General features: G+C 59.8%; 2 protein-coding genes across 55 annotated transcripts in view; one reads left to right on the forward strand and one right to left on the reverse strand.

Moving 5' to 3' along the window:
* SFI1 (SFI1 centrin binding protein) overlaps positions 1–299 on the forward strand; it is a 125,453-nt gene extending 125,154 nt beyond the window's left edge. For all 50 annotated transcript variants that reach the window (XR_010156126.1, XR_010156124.1, XR_676487.5 and 47 more), the window contains one exon: positions 66–299. Coding sequence is in view for 38 of the 50 variants with exons in the window: in XM_054675867.2 (XP_054531842.1) it covers positions 66–170 (105 nt within the window). In the remaining 12 variants the exon portion in view is untranslated. The remainder of the gene's footprint in view (positions 1–65) is intronic.
* The window catches only part of PISD (phosphatidylserine decarboxylase), a 43,776-nt gene continuing 30,786 nt past the window's right edge, over positions 243–13,232 (reverse strand). For 2 of the 5 annotated variants that reach the window (XM_063808190.1, XM_016939024.4), the window contains 6 exons: positions 5,429–5,594; positions 3,395–3,631; positions 3,080–3,218; positions 2,742–2,888; positions 2,299–2,459; positions 243–1,583 (listed from right to left, as the gene is read on the reverse strand). In XM_063808190.1, coding sequence (XP_063664260.1) covers positions 1,359–1,583; positions 2,299–2,459; positions 2,742–2,888; positions 3,080–3,218; positions 3,395–3,631; positions 5,429–5,594 — 1,075 coding nt within the window. In that variant the 3' untranslated portion in view covers positions 243–1,358. Of the gene's footprint in view, positions 1,584–2,298; positions 2,460–2,741; positions 2,889–3,079; positions 3,219–3,394; positions 3,632–5,428; positions 5,595–7,315; positions 7,752–13,232 lie in introns of those variants that run through there. The other 3 variants (XM_054675889.2, XM_016939014.3, XM_016939015.4) reach the window with 3 other exon arrangements.

The raw sequence follows: 13,232 nt of genomic DNA on the forward strand, positions 1-13,232 counted from the left end.
GGTGTCCCTGGGGACGCCCCGGGCTGTGCTCCCTCTCAGCCCTGCCTGTCCCTCCATGGCCCCAGGTGGAAATGCAGATCCAGCTGCTGGCAGAGGAGCTCCAGGCTCAGCGCCAGCCCATTGGCGCCTGCGTTGCCCGCATCCAGGCCCTGCGGCAGGCCCTGTGCTAGCGTGTTCGCACCAGGAACGCAGGTGCTGGGCTGTCGGGGAGGCCTCAGGCCACCTCCAGGAACAGAACACAGTTTTAAGTTTGATTTTTTTATTTCAAAATGCTTTGCAATTAAATGAATTACTGTTCAGAAGTCTCCCACTTTTCATACAAAAATACTGTGCTACTGATACAGTTGAAAAAATTCAATGATGTCTCTCCTGCAGGAGAAATTCACAGCATCCCCAGGGTCAACATGAAATCTGGCCCTGTCCCTGCCACTGGGGGCTCCCCAGGCCTGCGTTCCTGATAACTGGGACAGGTTTTCCAGGCACTGACCAACTATCCACCAAGGGTCCTCTGCCTCCAAGACAGACCCTGAATCAATAGCAGCAACTTTCCCATATTTCATGTAGGGATATGTGGAGGGGGACAGGAACTCTCCCGTTTCCCCAGCTGGGCCTACTACCTGCCTGCCCTGTTCACTCTGGTGCCATGAGGCAGGTTCAGTGATTGATTGGTCTTGCCTGCTGCAGAGGACCTGGCCAGCTCCAGAAGGGTCACTCATCAGGTCCTGCAAAGGTCTGTATCATTAATCAGTGTCATCAGTGTCCTCAGAAGACACTAGCAGAGTCCAGGGTGATGCGTTCAGCCACAAGCACAAAGACTGCTTTTTTAAAGAGCAGGATGAGGTGAATGTGGGAACGGAAAGCAGTTGTCACGAAGGCTGTGTGGCTCTGCTGGGGGAGAGGCATCCACAGTCTGTGCCAAGGAGGCACCTCACCCTGTGCAGCAGGAGCGTTAAGGCCAAAAAACAAAAGGGGCCAACAGAAAACAGCTCAGGTGATGGGGGGAGGAGCAGCAAGAAAAAACGACAACCAAGACCAACTGAAGGTTCAGTCAGGAATGCAGGATCTTCCGTCTATACAGTGTTTAAAAAGATCCAAATGTGACTGAGATCATTCCAGCCTGCACTTTTTATTTGTAGGGAGAAGGAACGGGATAGGTTGAGGGCATGACGGGGGCTCTCACCACCTCTTGTCTGCACCTCTGGAACAGGTGGAGCCGAATCATTCAAGTCCTACCTGGTCAGACTCCCACCCACGCTGAGGCAGGCCCTCACCTGGATGGCCCCATGGGCCTCCCTCTTGAAAAGACCCTCACTCTGTTTGGAAAAGATCCCTTAGCAGCCATAATCAGGAAAGAGACTCTAGAGCGAGCCCAGGGCTTCCCCAAAGCGGATTTTCTGTCCTGTTTTCAGCTGGAAATTGAAGTCCTTGGGGGCCTCAAAGATGAGCACGATGGTGGAGCCCAGGTTGAACTCGCCCAGGTGCTCGCCCTTACGCATGGGGACGCCCTCTCTATTGGTGTGCGTCACGAAGCTGAAGTCATTGTAGGAGCCCTTGCTGTGCCTTGGGCTGTTTGTGTGCAGGTCCTGTGGTGATAGGCTGGGGGTCAGTGGGGCCCAGGCCACCAAGTGCACAGTGTCACCCCCACACATGTGTTTGGAGTCCCACTCCCTCTGTTGCTTGTCCCCACCACCACCCAACCCAGTTCCAAAAGGGAGGTGGGGATGGCATCTCAGGGCCAGGTGGGCCTGCTCTAGCCAGATCTCACACACAGCCTTGACACCTGCATAACTGGGCCCAGGGAGGACAGGGAACAGTGGGGCCAGTGGTCTCCATGCATGGTGCTGGGAGAGCGGCACCCGTGGGAGCCAAGGCCGTTGGTCACAAACTGACACCCAAAAAGGCAGCCCCTGGGGGCAGGGTGGGCAGCAGACCTGCGAGTGCTGACCCCTCATGCTGTAACCAACATGAGCCACCCCGAGCTCAACACTCCCTTTCTGTTCCCTCCTCACTCTCACCTTTGACCATGGTTCCTAGCAGAAGCCAGGTGCCAGGCAAGGAGGTTAATTCCCTCCATCTCTTCCAGCCACTTCCAGCCAGCAGTGCAAGGAGGGAGGGAAGCCTCAGCTGGCTGGCAGGTGGAGCGGCCATTCTCAGGACAGCTGCTCAGCAGAGCCAGGCCTGACCAGAGCTGTGGCATCCCTAGAATTCAGTCCCAACACATCCACCGCACAGCAGACAAGGCAGGTAGACCCAAGAGGTCTGGCCCTTGGGCTTTGGCAGGGCCTAGATCCTGCTTACCCGGTCAAAGTAGATGCGAATGGAGCCCACGTTGGTGGCCCCCACAGCTGTCAGTGAGAAGAAGCCATGTTTCCAGTCCCCCGTCAGGACTACCCGCTCGTTATGGCAGAAGAGCTCTTTGATCCAGCGAGCCATGCCAGGGTTCACTGACATCAGGGAGCCTGCAGAGGCAGGGAATGCCGCTACTCCCCGTCCAGAGCCCGGTGTTTCCACCCCATGGCAGCCAAGACCCAAAGGGACTCATGGCCTATTGCCCCGATGTCATTCCAAATGCTGAGCCGACTGGGCCCCACGGTCCCCTGCCCACAACCAGCCTGCATAAAGCAGTCAACTCCTGGCCTCAGTGACCCTGATCTGGAGCCTGGTCCCCCGACACCAAGAAGCTGAGAGCCTCTATATGAAGCCCACAGAGGCAGCTCCCCCCACGCTGGCCCCGGGCTGACCTGGGAAGTGGCGCCGGTGGGACACAGTCCAGTCGGTGGGGGAGTGGAAGCAGTGGTAGTCCCCAGGGGCCAGGTAGATGACACAGTGATAGAGCTCATTCCCTTCCCGGGTGACCAGCTGGTTCTTGAAGGAGTCACACGACGCAGCTGTGGAGTAGGAGCAGACGTGGGGGCCACCAACACAGTGAGCACCCAGCACGGAGCCCGAGTGTGGTCTGCACATGGATTCTCAGGGAGGCCCCACATGCCAGCCTCAGTTCCTTCCCCAGCATTCCCCTCCCTCCCGGTCCAGCCACACAGCAGCAGGGCTGCCTGGCCCCGCCTGTGCAGTGACCCACCTGGTGGGAAGGGCAGGTCCTCTGTGCAGGTACGCGGGCCCAGGAACGACTCCAGGGAGTAGGTGACCCCCTTTACCTGCTCCACCTCGCAGTTCTTCACCTGCCCAAAGTTGAGGATCCTTCCATCCGATGGGCTAATCTGGAAGGGCAGGAGAGGCTTGCTGCCAGGGAGAGCAGGGTCTCCTCCCCCCAGGAGACAGCTCCCACCTCCCCTTGTCATCCTGCCCCTTCCAGATACGCTGGAGACCGGGGGGGCTGTGCTGGGGAGGCAGGAAAAAGTCCTGTTTCCTGCAGGAGGAAAGGGTCAGGCCTCACCACGCTGTGCAGGCCACAGACAGGCCGGGCCTGCGGCTTCAGCTTGCGCCGGAAGAACTCGCTGAGGTTGCGGTAGTGATGCAGGTCCTCCACAGCGGCCTCTTTCATGTTCACCCCAAACGTCCAGATGTACAGGCTGTAGACGGGCCTGCGCAGCCAGTGTGGCAGCTCCACCTGATTGAGGCGACCCCAGGCCCGTGACAGCAAGCGCGTTGGCACTGACTTGTACAAAGCCACCTGCAGGCCACAGGGCAAGGGGCTGAGTTGACCACACTGCCCCAGCTCCAGAGAGCCCAAGTAGTGTCATTAGCCCAGCTCTCACTTCAGGGGAGAATCTGCACCCCACGGAGGACACCAGGGCCCAGGTGCCCCACGCTGCTTTTGTGATGTGGCTGTTTCTCACTGGGAACCAGACTGCACCTGCCACACGGAGTGCTGGATTTACATACAACTCCAGTGGATTTCATCATTTCATGCAAAAGTCAAATAGCAACTGCTCCAGTCCCAGAACGGGAGACGGCCAGCAGTCTTACTTCTTAAAGTGGGGGTCGGAAACGGATCTGATCCTAACCACAGTGTGTGACCCTAGCCACGGTGACCCCAATATCACAGTGTGTGGAGAGGTGGTGGGCATCTTGCCCGTGGTCACTGCCCATATCCCAGACCACCAAAGGAGGAGGCTCCCAAGTGCATGGAACAAGTCTACAGCCCAAAGTGTGTCCCTCTGTCTTAACAGGAAGAAGGAGGATACCCTGAGCACCAACAGGGATTTTCAGATACAGGTCTGCGATGTCACTGTCACCTGGGCCTGAGCTGCAGACACAGGGTCTGCAGCCCCCACAGGTCCAGCCAGCACTCTGAGGGCCTGGATGCAGCCAGTCTGAGAAGCCCAGCCCTGCTGAGCCCCACCTTGGCCCCACGGCAGGACTTGTGTTCAACGTTCTACTGTGACTGAGTCAGGCCATAAAGCCATCTGCACCTGGGGTTCCTCCCAGGAGGCAAAGGGAAGTCATCCCCTCAGGCCCCTCTGTTCTCTCTTCCTTCAGGGAAGCCTGGAGCACCTGAGACAGACGATGGCCTGGGGACAAGCACTGGGTCCCACTAGATGGTCCCAGAGCTCTCTGGCAGGGCCAGGTACCCAGGAAGGGGCAGCCTCTTAAACTTCAGGTGCTGCTGCCACTGTAGAAGCTGCCTGTAATTGGTGGCTGCTGCTTCTCTAAACACAACCAAGACACCAACTCCCCAAGGTGTAAAACTGATTTCATTCCAACTTTCAACACCTCTCCAAGGTAAGGTAAGCTCCCAGAGAGCTGCTCTTATCCCTTCCAGCTGATGCCCAGTCACGCAGAAGGGCTATGTGAGCCCAGGCCCTTCCCAGGCACAGGTGGGAGCCTGGGCTAATGTCCAGGGTGCCCCAGTGCCCCTGAGCTCTGATGACACCCATGTGACTGTCAAAGGCCCAGGAACAGGGTTTCCTCCTTGGGGTCAACCTGCCTGGGAAGCCAAGGGCAAGAGCAAGCCCTCTAGGGACCAGGAGAGGACAAGCCAGTTCCCTTGCCCATTCCTGGGGCACGCCTCTGGGTTCCTTAAGGGTGTCCTCACCCTAAGGGACCCAAACAGGATCCATCCTTCCTGAACCACCCCTTTGGCATCCCGGAATTAATTTGGCTTCTGTTCAAAATCACCTATAAGCTCTTTTTTGCCTGAACACAGAAAAGTCAGAGACAGACACCATTTTCTGAATCCCCAGAGTGGGTTCCTTCCAGAACTGGAGCCCCAAATGGCAGACATGAGGCAGGCTAGGGGAGTGGGCAGGGCACGACATGCCCTCGCAGTCACCCGCGGCCCAGGTAGTGGCCTTCTCAAAAGCTGCCTTGGCCTTGCCCACCAATGAACCTTCCGACCTGGACCCCCTGAAGATGTAGCGGTGACCTTTGCTTCTGATAGCTTGCCACCGCCTCAGTCTCTCCTGCACCCCAACCTCAGGCCTGCCTGGAGGGGAGGTCCGAGCCACAGGGGCCTGTGCACACTTACCCTGCTTACGGGCCTCCATCCCACCCGGCTGAGCGGTCTGAGGGCGCCGAAGGGCAGGAGGTAGTAGAGGACAGTCAAGGGCCAGGAGCGCAGTTTCAGAGCGGGTCTGGACATGCAGCTCAGCTGCCCCAGCCTCCGCCTCAGGGCCAGCTGGGGGAAGTGCAACCTGCAGGGCACAGGTCCATGCACAGCCAGGTCAGTGGCCAGGCTCTGGGCGGGACCCAGGAGGCTGCCACCTGCACCCAGGGCAGGATTCCTCCTGTCTACCCACCCTTGGCAAGCTGCCTCTCCATGGGGGTGATGGAGCCCAGCAAGCACTGGCTGTGCCCCCTCGTCCCAACCCCATTCTGAGTCAGGGGCTTGGCTGCCTCTGGCTAGCGGACTCATTTCCCAGGCTCTCCCACCCGCCAGCCAGCTGGGGAGGACTGGGAATGTGGGGGCAGCCGCAAGAGGAGAGTCAGGCCCAGCTGCGGGGCACCTCTCAGCTGCAGCAGCTCCCAGCAAGGGCCCAGGCCCAAGCACCTGGGCCCAGGGAGGGGAGAGCAGGGTGTAGGGCCTGCCTCACATCCCTCAGCCTCCGCAGCCCAGGAGAGTGGGCCCCAGGGGCCAGCTCTGCCACACAGGCACTGGCACGGCAGCACATAGCGCTGAGGAGCTACAACCCAGCCAGCTGGGTAACCATTTGCTGAGTCTTCCGCTACCATCCTTTGCAGGATCTGGGATATTCTTTTCATGGTTCCAGGCCCCCTCTTTCCTCATCTGCTAAATTACGGGGCCAAGGCCAGACAAGATCTCAAAGGGAGCATTTACACCCCGCCTACCACCACCACACAGCTACGGCTCCATCCATCTGCATGGTCTTTCTATAACAGGCCAGGTTCTGAAAACCCATCCACAGGTTTGTGAACAAAACCTCCCCACCACAAGCTCTCAAGCCACCTGTCTGCTCTGCTGGGGCTGCACACACACACACACCCATCCCAAGCCCCTCCTTTCAGCAAAGGTGGACGGACACGGGGACACACACACACACACACACACACACACCACACACACACACACACGAGACCCAAGCCCCTCCTTTCTGCATCCAGCCTCTCTGTGATCCGGCCTCTCCCCACCCTCCCAGCACAAATGCAGGGCACTCAGCAGGGGCTCAGCTTCACCAGAGCTGCAGAGGCTGGATGGGCCTTTCCACCACAACCCTGGCCTCCTGAGCCTAAACAAGGGCCACCCCACCCTGTCTGTGCCTAGGCCTAGCAAATGCTCCTGAGGCCCAGGGTAGCCAGCAGGAGACCACACTGCCATCCACTCAGAACGTCCCCAGGTCTCAGTTTCCTCATCTGCAAAGTAACTGCATTTGGCTAATCTACGGCTGCCATCTGGGACTGTGCTCTCAAGAGAAGCTGAGTCCTCTCTCCCAGTTGCTGAGCAAACCAAGGAACAAAGCAGCATCTCAGCTGATAGCAGCAGAGCAGACGGCAGGCGAACCAGTGGCGAACCCCGCTCAGGCTCAGGCTCAGAGCTGGCTGCATCCACGCAGCTCCCGGGTGCCTACTTTCTCTCCCATCCCACCCCGGTGTATTTTTAAAAGGTCCAGGAAGGTGGCAGGGACCAAGCAAAGACAAATCACTGCTCCCCTCTGGCTTCGCCACCTGCCCCACTCACTGCAGAAGAGCAGGGACCAACTGGGAAGAGCTACACCCCTCCCACGGGCAGGAAGGGGAATGGGGAAGCCTCTCTCCTAAGTGGGGTGCAGAGGCAAGGGTCTGGGCTGGGAGCAGGGGGCCTGGGAGCACCAGGGTAGGGAAGATCGCAGGCATGAGGTCTGAGGCTCGCTGGCAGCCTCCCCCTGCTGGGCCCTCCTCATGGTGGAACCAAAGATACCTGAAGCGGGCTCTCCGACTCAGGGTGCTCAGGCCCCCCAGGCCAGGCTCCTCCAGCCTCGGGGGCTGACCACCAGTCCCCTTGCCGCCACCTCTACTGCGAGGCCGCTGGATGTGAACTCTGACCTTCCGGAGGTCGTGGCGGGGAACCGAGGGGTTAGGGCGCGGTGGGCAGCATCTCACCATTTCGCCGCGCGGAGCTCTGGTCCTTGCCGCGCCTCTGACTGACACATCATGGGCCGGCGCAGGGAGGGCGGGGCGAGGCTCACTCGATCACTCCCTTTGTTTTCCTCTTTCCTCCCCTTCCCCCGAGCCAGCAGATCTCCTGTGCTGTCACTGCTCCAGGGCCTCTGCCTCTGCGAGGCTGGTTGGTGGCGCCGCTTCCTGGGTTTGGTTCAGTCTCGGTGGCTCACAGGGTGCAGAATAGAGGGTCAGGGCTATTGCAGACAGACAGGCACTGGTCACACACCTGCTCAGGTCACCTGCTCAGGGCTTGCAGTCCAGTGCAAAAGCCCCTGCACTAAAGCCCACTGTCGCCAGTCCTGGCCACCTGCCCTGTCCCTGCTACCCAGGGCTGAGCCAGCCTGCACTGCTCATCCTCTTCCTCAGCTGGCCTGGGGAGGCAGTAGGGGGGCAAGGCCCCAGGGCTGCCTGGTCCAGTAAGCCATGACAGGGAGGGGACCAGCCACTGCTGCCAGGGCTTTCAGGCCCCACTTGGCTCTAAACGCACAAAGTGGGAACTTGAGCCCCGTGCTCCAGGCCCAGGCCCAGCACCGCGTCAGCCGGTCTGCAGCTTGGCCCCTCCCTTGCCAGGACCTGACCCATTTTCAATTCAGGTTACAAAGTAGCATCTGAGGAATGAGATGAGCGGGAAGCCATGAGAGGTGCCCTGGTGAGAACCTGGCATCTTACCTGCTCTGGCTCTCTCCTCACCCCTCCTGGCCTTGACCCCCCACCAACACACACACAAAATACCCAGCTCCCTGCTCCAGGCCTCCTCAGAAGCTGTGCATGTGGGGAAAACCAGCCTGGGGCTGGGAACAGGCCAGGACTGCAGCACAAACCAGTTCCACTCCCCTTTTTCCATCTTTGCTTCAGAAAAGCACTTTGGCCAGGGCCCCAGCCTGGCTATCTGGGAGGACACGCCCGGCCCCTACAAAGCCTCTCCACGTTGGCCTGCACAGATAGCGGAAGGAAGAGCAAACATGCTGAAGCTGTGCTATCTCAGCCCAGGCAATCAAGGCCCTCCGGGATATGGGCTGACAGGGAGCCCACCCCTCCAGTCCTTCACCCCCAGCCACTGCCCAGGAAGGGGGCAGGCACCTGTCACCATCCTTAGATGATGAAATGTGGCCCCAAGAGCTGCCATCTAAAGCAAAGAATAGGCCAGGCATGGCCAGCCCGCCATGAGGCCTAACTCAGACATCGCTGTGGTTGCGCGTGGTCGAACATCTGACGCCCTGGCAAACCCTCCTCAGCCACACAGGTGAAGATTCCGCCCGGGAACCTGCCTGCAAGAATCACCGAAGCCCCAGGTATGAGATTCAGTGGCCTCTTGGAGCCAGGACAATAAGGTGACTAAGGTCGGACACAAGCGTGGATTTCTCCCCCGATCCAGGCTGGGGCTGGTCCAGGCCCCTCTCCTAAATGAGTGACGGGGACAGCTCACTGCAGATGGGTCAGGCAGGAGGGCGCCTACCCACCAGCAAACAGATACACACCAGCATCCTCCCTTGGGAAGGTGCCGGCACCAGGAGATTGGCACAGGCACGAGAGGCCCATCGCATCTCAAGGCCGAGGCCCAGGCCCATAGACAGCCCCAGGGTCCAGGCCTCCAGGGCCATGTCACTCCAACCACTCTGCCAACGTACTGAGCAAACGCCCCACCCTCCCTGGCCCACCAGGCTCCATGCTGGCCTCCCGCCAGCTGCCCGGGAAACAGAGGGGTGATAGCAGTCAGGGGTGAGCCAGGTGCCTGGTTCCAAAGGGGAAGCTCTTTCCCTGGTCTATAGAGTGCAGGCTTGGAGCTGAGCTCACAGCCAGGATTCAGAGGGAGGCAAGCGTGGCCTTGAGGGGAGGCAGAGAGGAGGGGCCTTGGGGAGCCCCAGCCTCCTGCTAGTTTTCCTCACTGACCTACCATGTGGGACAGTGACGACCACAGCCCTGAATGTATTAGAAAGACATGAACCCAGATAAACCCAGCTCGGCCAAAAACCTTGGGTTCTCAAAGCAGGTTCCCCTGTGAGCCTTGGCATTACATTCTTCCATGGTGCTGTGAGGGGCTGGGTCTGGCCTCCGGTCTCAGAGGGGACCCTACTGAGGAATCAAGGCACATGAGGCCAGGGGCCAGGTCAGATGCCCATCAGGGAAAGGTGAGCCCTGGAGAGACTAAGAACCATCCTGAGAGGCCAGGCTGGGGCACCGCACCTGCCAGTGAGCCCAGTGAGGGCAGGGCGTCCTTGCCCATTTAGATCCTTGTCTTTATCACTGTTCTGCCTCTTCTAAAACAAGCGCCGAGACCAGGGTGTCAGTGCCTCCATATCACCAGCTGTGGGCCCCAGAAGATCGCCAGGGAGGAAAATGAATCCAGCTTTGCCCCAGGACACAGGCTGAGCACCGTCTGTCCCTCTCAGAGCTGCAGGATGGAGAGAAGGGGCGCCTAGATAGAGGTTGCTGCCTTCTTGCTTCCCAAGGCCAAGCCACTTCCTTGGCCAGCAGTGTTTCTGGCCTCCCTATTTCAAATCCTGGCCTGCCCTCTGCCTATGACAGCCCTGGAAGCCCAAGCCAAAGATTTCATCCTCTCTGGCTGTCTTGAGGTGACACGAGGTGGGAGCCTCAGGACCTGGATGAGGAGCTTGCAAGAAGGGTACCCAGAATGGAGGAAGCACTGACACCTTCCCTCCCTTCTAAGCCTCAAAGACATTCTGTGGAGAGGAGTTTAGGGTTGTGACCAATAGGACTTTAATGTCACTACATGGCCTAAGGGCCAGTCACCTGCAACATGAGAACTCAGAGGGCTTTGTGGCTGGTGACAACCTGGTCACTGCAATCCTGGCTGCCTTCCTCTACCTCTGCCCTGAGAGCAGGGAAAGGCATTGGCAAGTCACAGGTAGTCTCTAAGTCTTGGTTTGTACATCTGGAAAATGGGAAAGGAAATTCCTCCTGGCCACCCCCTTGAGGCTCAGAGCACAGCTGCAACCATGGCCCAGAACAACTGCTCAGAAACCCCACTTCCACCTAGGAGCGCGACGCAGCCTCAGACCTGGCTTCCAACACCTCACCTCTCTTTCCAAAAAGTCAACCTCACACTCTGCTGGGGGCAGGGGTTTCCACCACAGGAAAGATGAAATAAGAGGGGCTTAGGTGGCAGTTCTAAAACAGGAACCCAAACTTGCGGGGAGTGACCGGCCCTGTGAATAGGAAGCAATGGCTGATAGGACTGTATGGGGGGTAGGGGAACACCTTTGTCAGGACATGCTGTTTTGGGGATCCATACCAGAGCAGTAAGGCAGTGTCCCCACCCGTCCCTCACCAACCAGGGTAAAGACCACAACACCTGCCCCCTCAGTGGAATGGAACATTCCAACTGAAGTCGATGAATGGACCCAGGCCAGGCAGCAGTTACTACAGGTTGGGTTGGGGCCTGCAAGATTGTTGTGCATGAGGGGTAGGTGCATGTAGGTGGAAGTGTGTGTGCATGGAGGATACGTGTGCAGGTGCAAGGGTATGTGCATGGAGGGGTGCGTGTATAGATGCGAGGGTGTGTAGGTGTGAGGGTGTGTGTAGGGGGTGTGTAGGTGTGAGTGTGTTATGCGTATAGGTGTGTGCGTAGGTGTGAGGTTATGTGCCTGTAGGGGGTGTGCACAGGTGCAAGGTGTGTGCACGTAGGAGGCATGTGCGTAGGTGTGAGGGTGGGCGCATATAGGGGTGTGTATGTAGGTGCGAGGGTGTGTGTAGGTGAGGGGGTGTGTGCCTGTAGGGGGCGCGTGCGTGTAGGGGTGTGTAGGTGCAGGGGGTGTGTGTAGGTAGGGGATGTGTGGGTGAGGGGGTGTGTGTAGGTGGTGTGTGCGTGAGGGTGTGTGTAGGTGCAGGGGTGTGTGTGTGTAGGGGTATGCGTGTATACACTTACAGTCCTGCTCCTGGTGGATTCTGGTCCAAGCCTTAGCAAGGCGGAGCAGGCAGTGAGGGATATGGCACTGTCACCTGCAGTCTGCAGCCCGCAGCCAGCTCTGCCGGAGTATATGTAGCCTTGCAGCTTGTGTGTTCAGCCAAGGACCCTGAGAACTGGCTCCTGCTATCTGATGGGAAGCGCCTGGAACGCCAGGACCACCCCTCTTGAAGCCTCAGCAGAAACCTCCAGGGCCCCAAATCCTGTGTCCAGTGGCCTGACTGCGGGCCATGCACTCCCCCCGGGGGCGAGGGTGGGGGCAAGGGGCTGACTTTCTCCCCAGCTCAGCTGAGGCCTGGCCACCATGCAGCGGCGTGCGTCTAGTGGGGCGACAACCCTGCCTTCCCTGCATTCCTGAGCTAGAAGCAGGCAAACTTCCCAAGTAGGAGACGGGGAAAATGGTCCTCCCTGGGCGACATGGACCAGAATCAGTGGCAGGCAGCCCAGGAGGCCCTGGGAAGAGGGCAGGCAGGACTCGCAGGGGTCTATCCTAGCCGCCCAAAGACAGGGAACCTCCTCTCAGACAACTCTGGGTGCTGAGGGGAACCGGCTCCGGGCAAAGGCAGTAAGCCGGCCACCCGCTCCCTGGCCCTCGGGCGCTGCCCTCTTCCCCAGGCGGCCTGCCCCCAGGCCCTCCGGCAGCACCAAGGAGACGGAGCTCTCAGGGCCGGAGGCGCCCCAGCCCGGGCCCCGCCAATGCCAGCCGGCACCCCCTCACTTCCTGCAGCCGCCTCACTGCAGGCACCCCCTCACTTCCCCTCACTTCCCGCGGCCGCCTCACTTCCCGTACGCTCTTCACTTCCCGTACCCGCGCCCGGCAGGAGATAAGATGTGGAGGAAGTGAGCTCACGCAGCCCGGGCCGTGCCCACGTGGGGACGGAAAAAAAGCCCACGACTCGCTCAACCTTGTCCGCGGGGCTCCTCAGGCCGGGGCCGCGTCGTCACAGCTGGGAAAGCCCACCTGCGACCGAAGGCCCTAGAAGGGCACCCCCACCCGGCACTGGCCCTCTGAGCGGGCAGGGTGGGGCGCCTCCCTGAGAAGTCACCTGGGGCTCCCGGCAGGGCCGGGGCGCCGGCTCTGCTCACTCACCCGCAGGTGGCTCCAGCTTCCGGGCTCCGACTCCCTAGGGGCGCTCCCGGAGCCGGGAAGCCTTGGGGCGAGTGGGCGGGGCTCGGGCTCCAGCCACTCAGACTACCAGGGGCGGGGGCAGGAGGCCGACCCCAGCCACCCTTAAAGCTGCCGCCCCCTCTGAGCCCCAGTCCTGCTGGGCCGCCCGCCCAACCGGAGGGCCCCTTTAAGAGGAAGGGCCAAGGCCAGGGAGAAGGGGAAGGGCAGCAGACACCAGCTCTGCTTGGTCACTGTCACGGGAGGACCCCACTCAACCAGCAAGGTGGGCCCGGCTGCTCCCAAGGGATGCCTCCTGTCTGTCCTCAGTCTGTCCGCTGGTCTGTGAGCCGCCTGTCTGCAGCCCGTGGCTGGCCTCCCAAAGCAGCTGCCTCCCCTCCACCACCCGCCACCCAACACTAGGCAGACTCAGGACCCCACGTGCTGCTGACCTCACTGAGGACCAGCTTCTTCACTGGACTGAACAGAAAGCCACCCCTGCTAGCCCTAGGAAGCTCCAGAGAATGCGAAATCCTTGATCCTTCCCGCATCCCATCTTGAAGCTACAAGGCTGCTCCCACCCCAACCTTCTGCCCTCCAGGCACGCACAGCCCTGACAAACAGAATGCCCTGACTCCAAAACTG

The sequence above is a fragment of the Pan troglodytes genome, chromosome 23 (assembly GCF_028858775.2).
Source record: "Pan troglodytes isolate AG18354 chromosome 23, NHGRI_mPanTro3-v2.0_pri, whole genome shotgun sequence".
In the NCBI taxonomy this organism is placed as follows: domain Eukaryota; kingdom Metazoa; phylum Chordata; class Mammalia; order Primates; family Hominidae; genus Pan; species Pan troglodytes.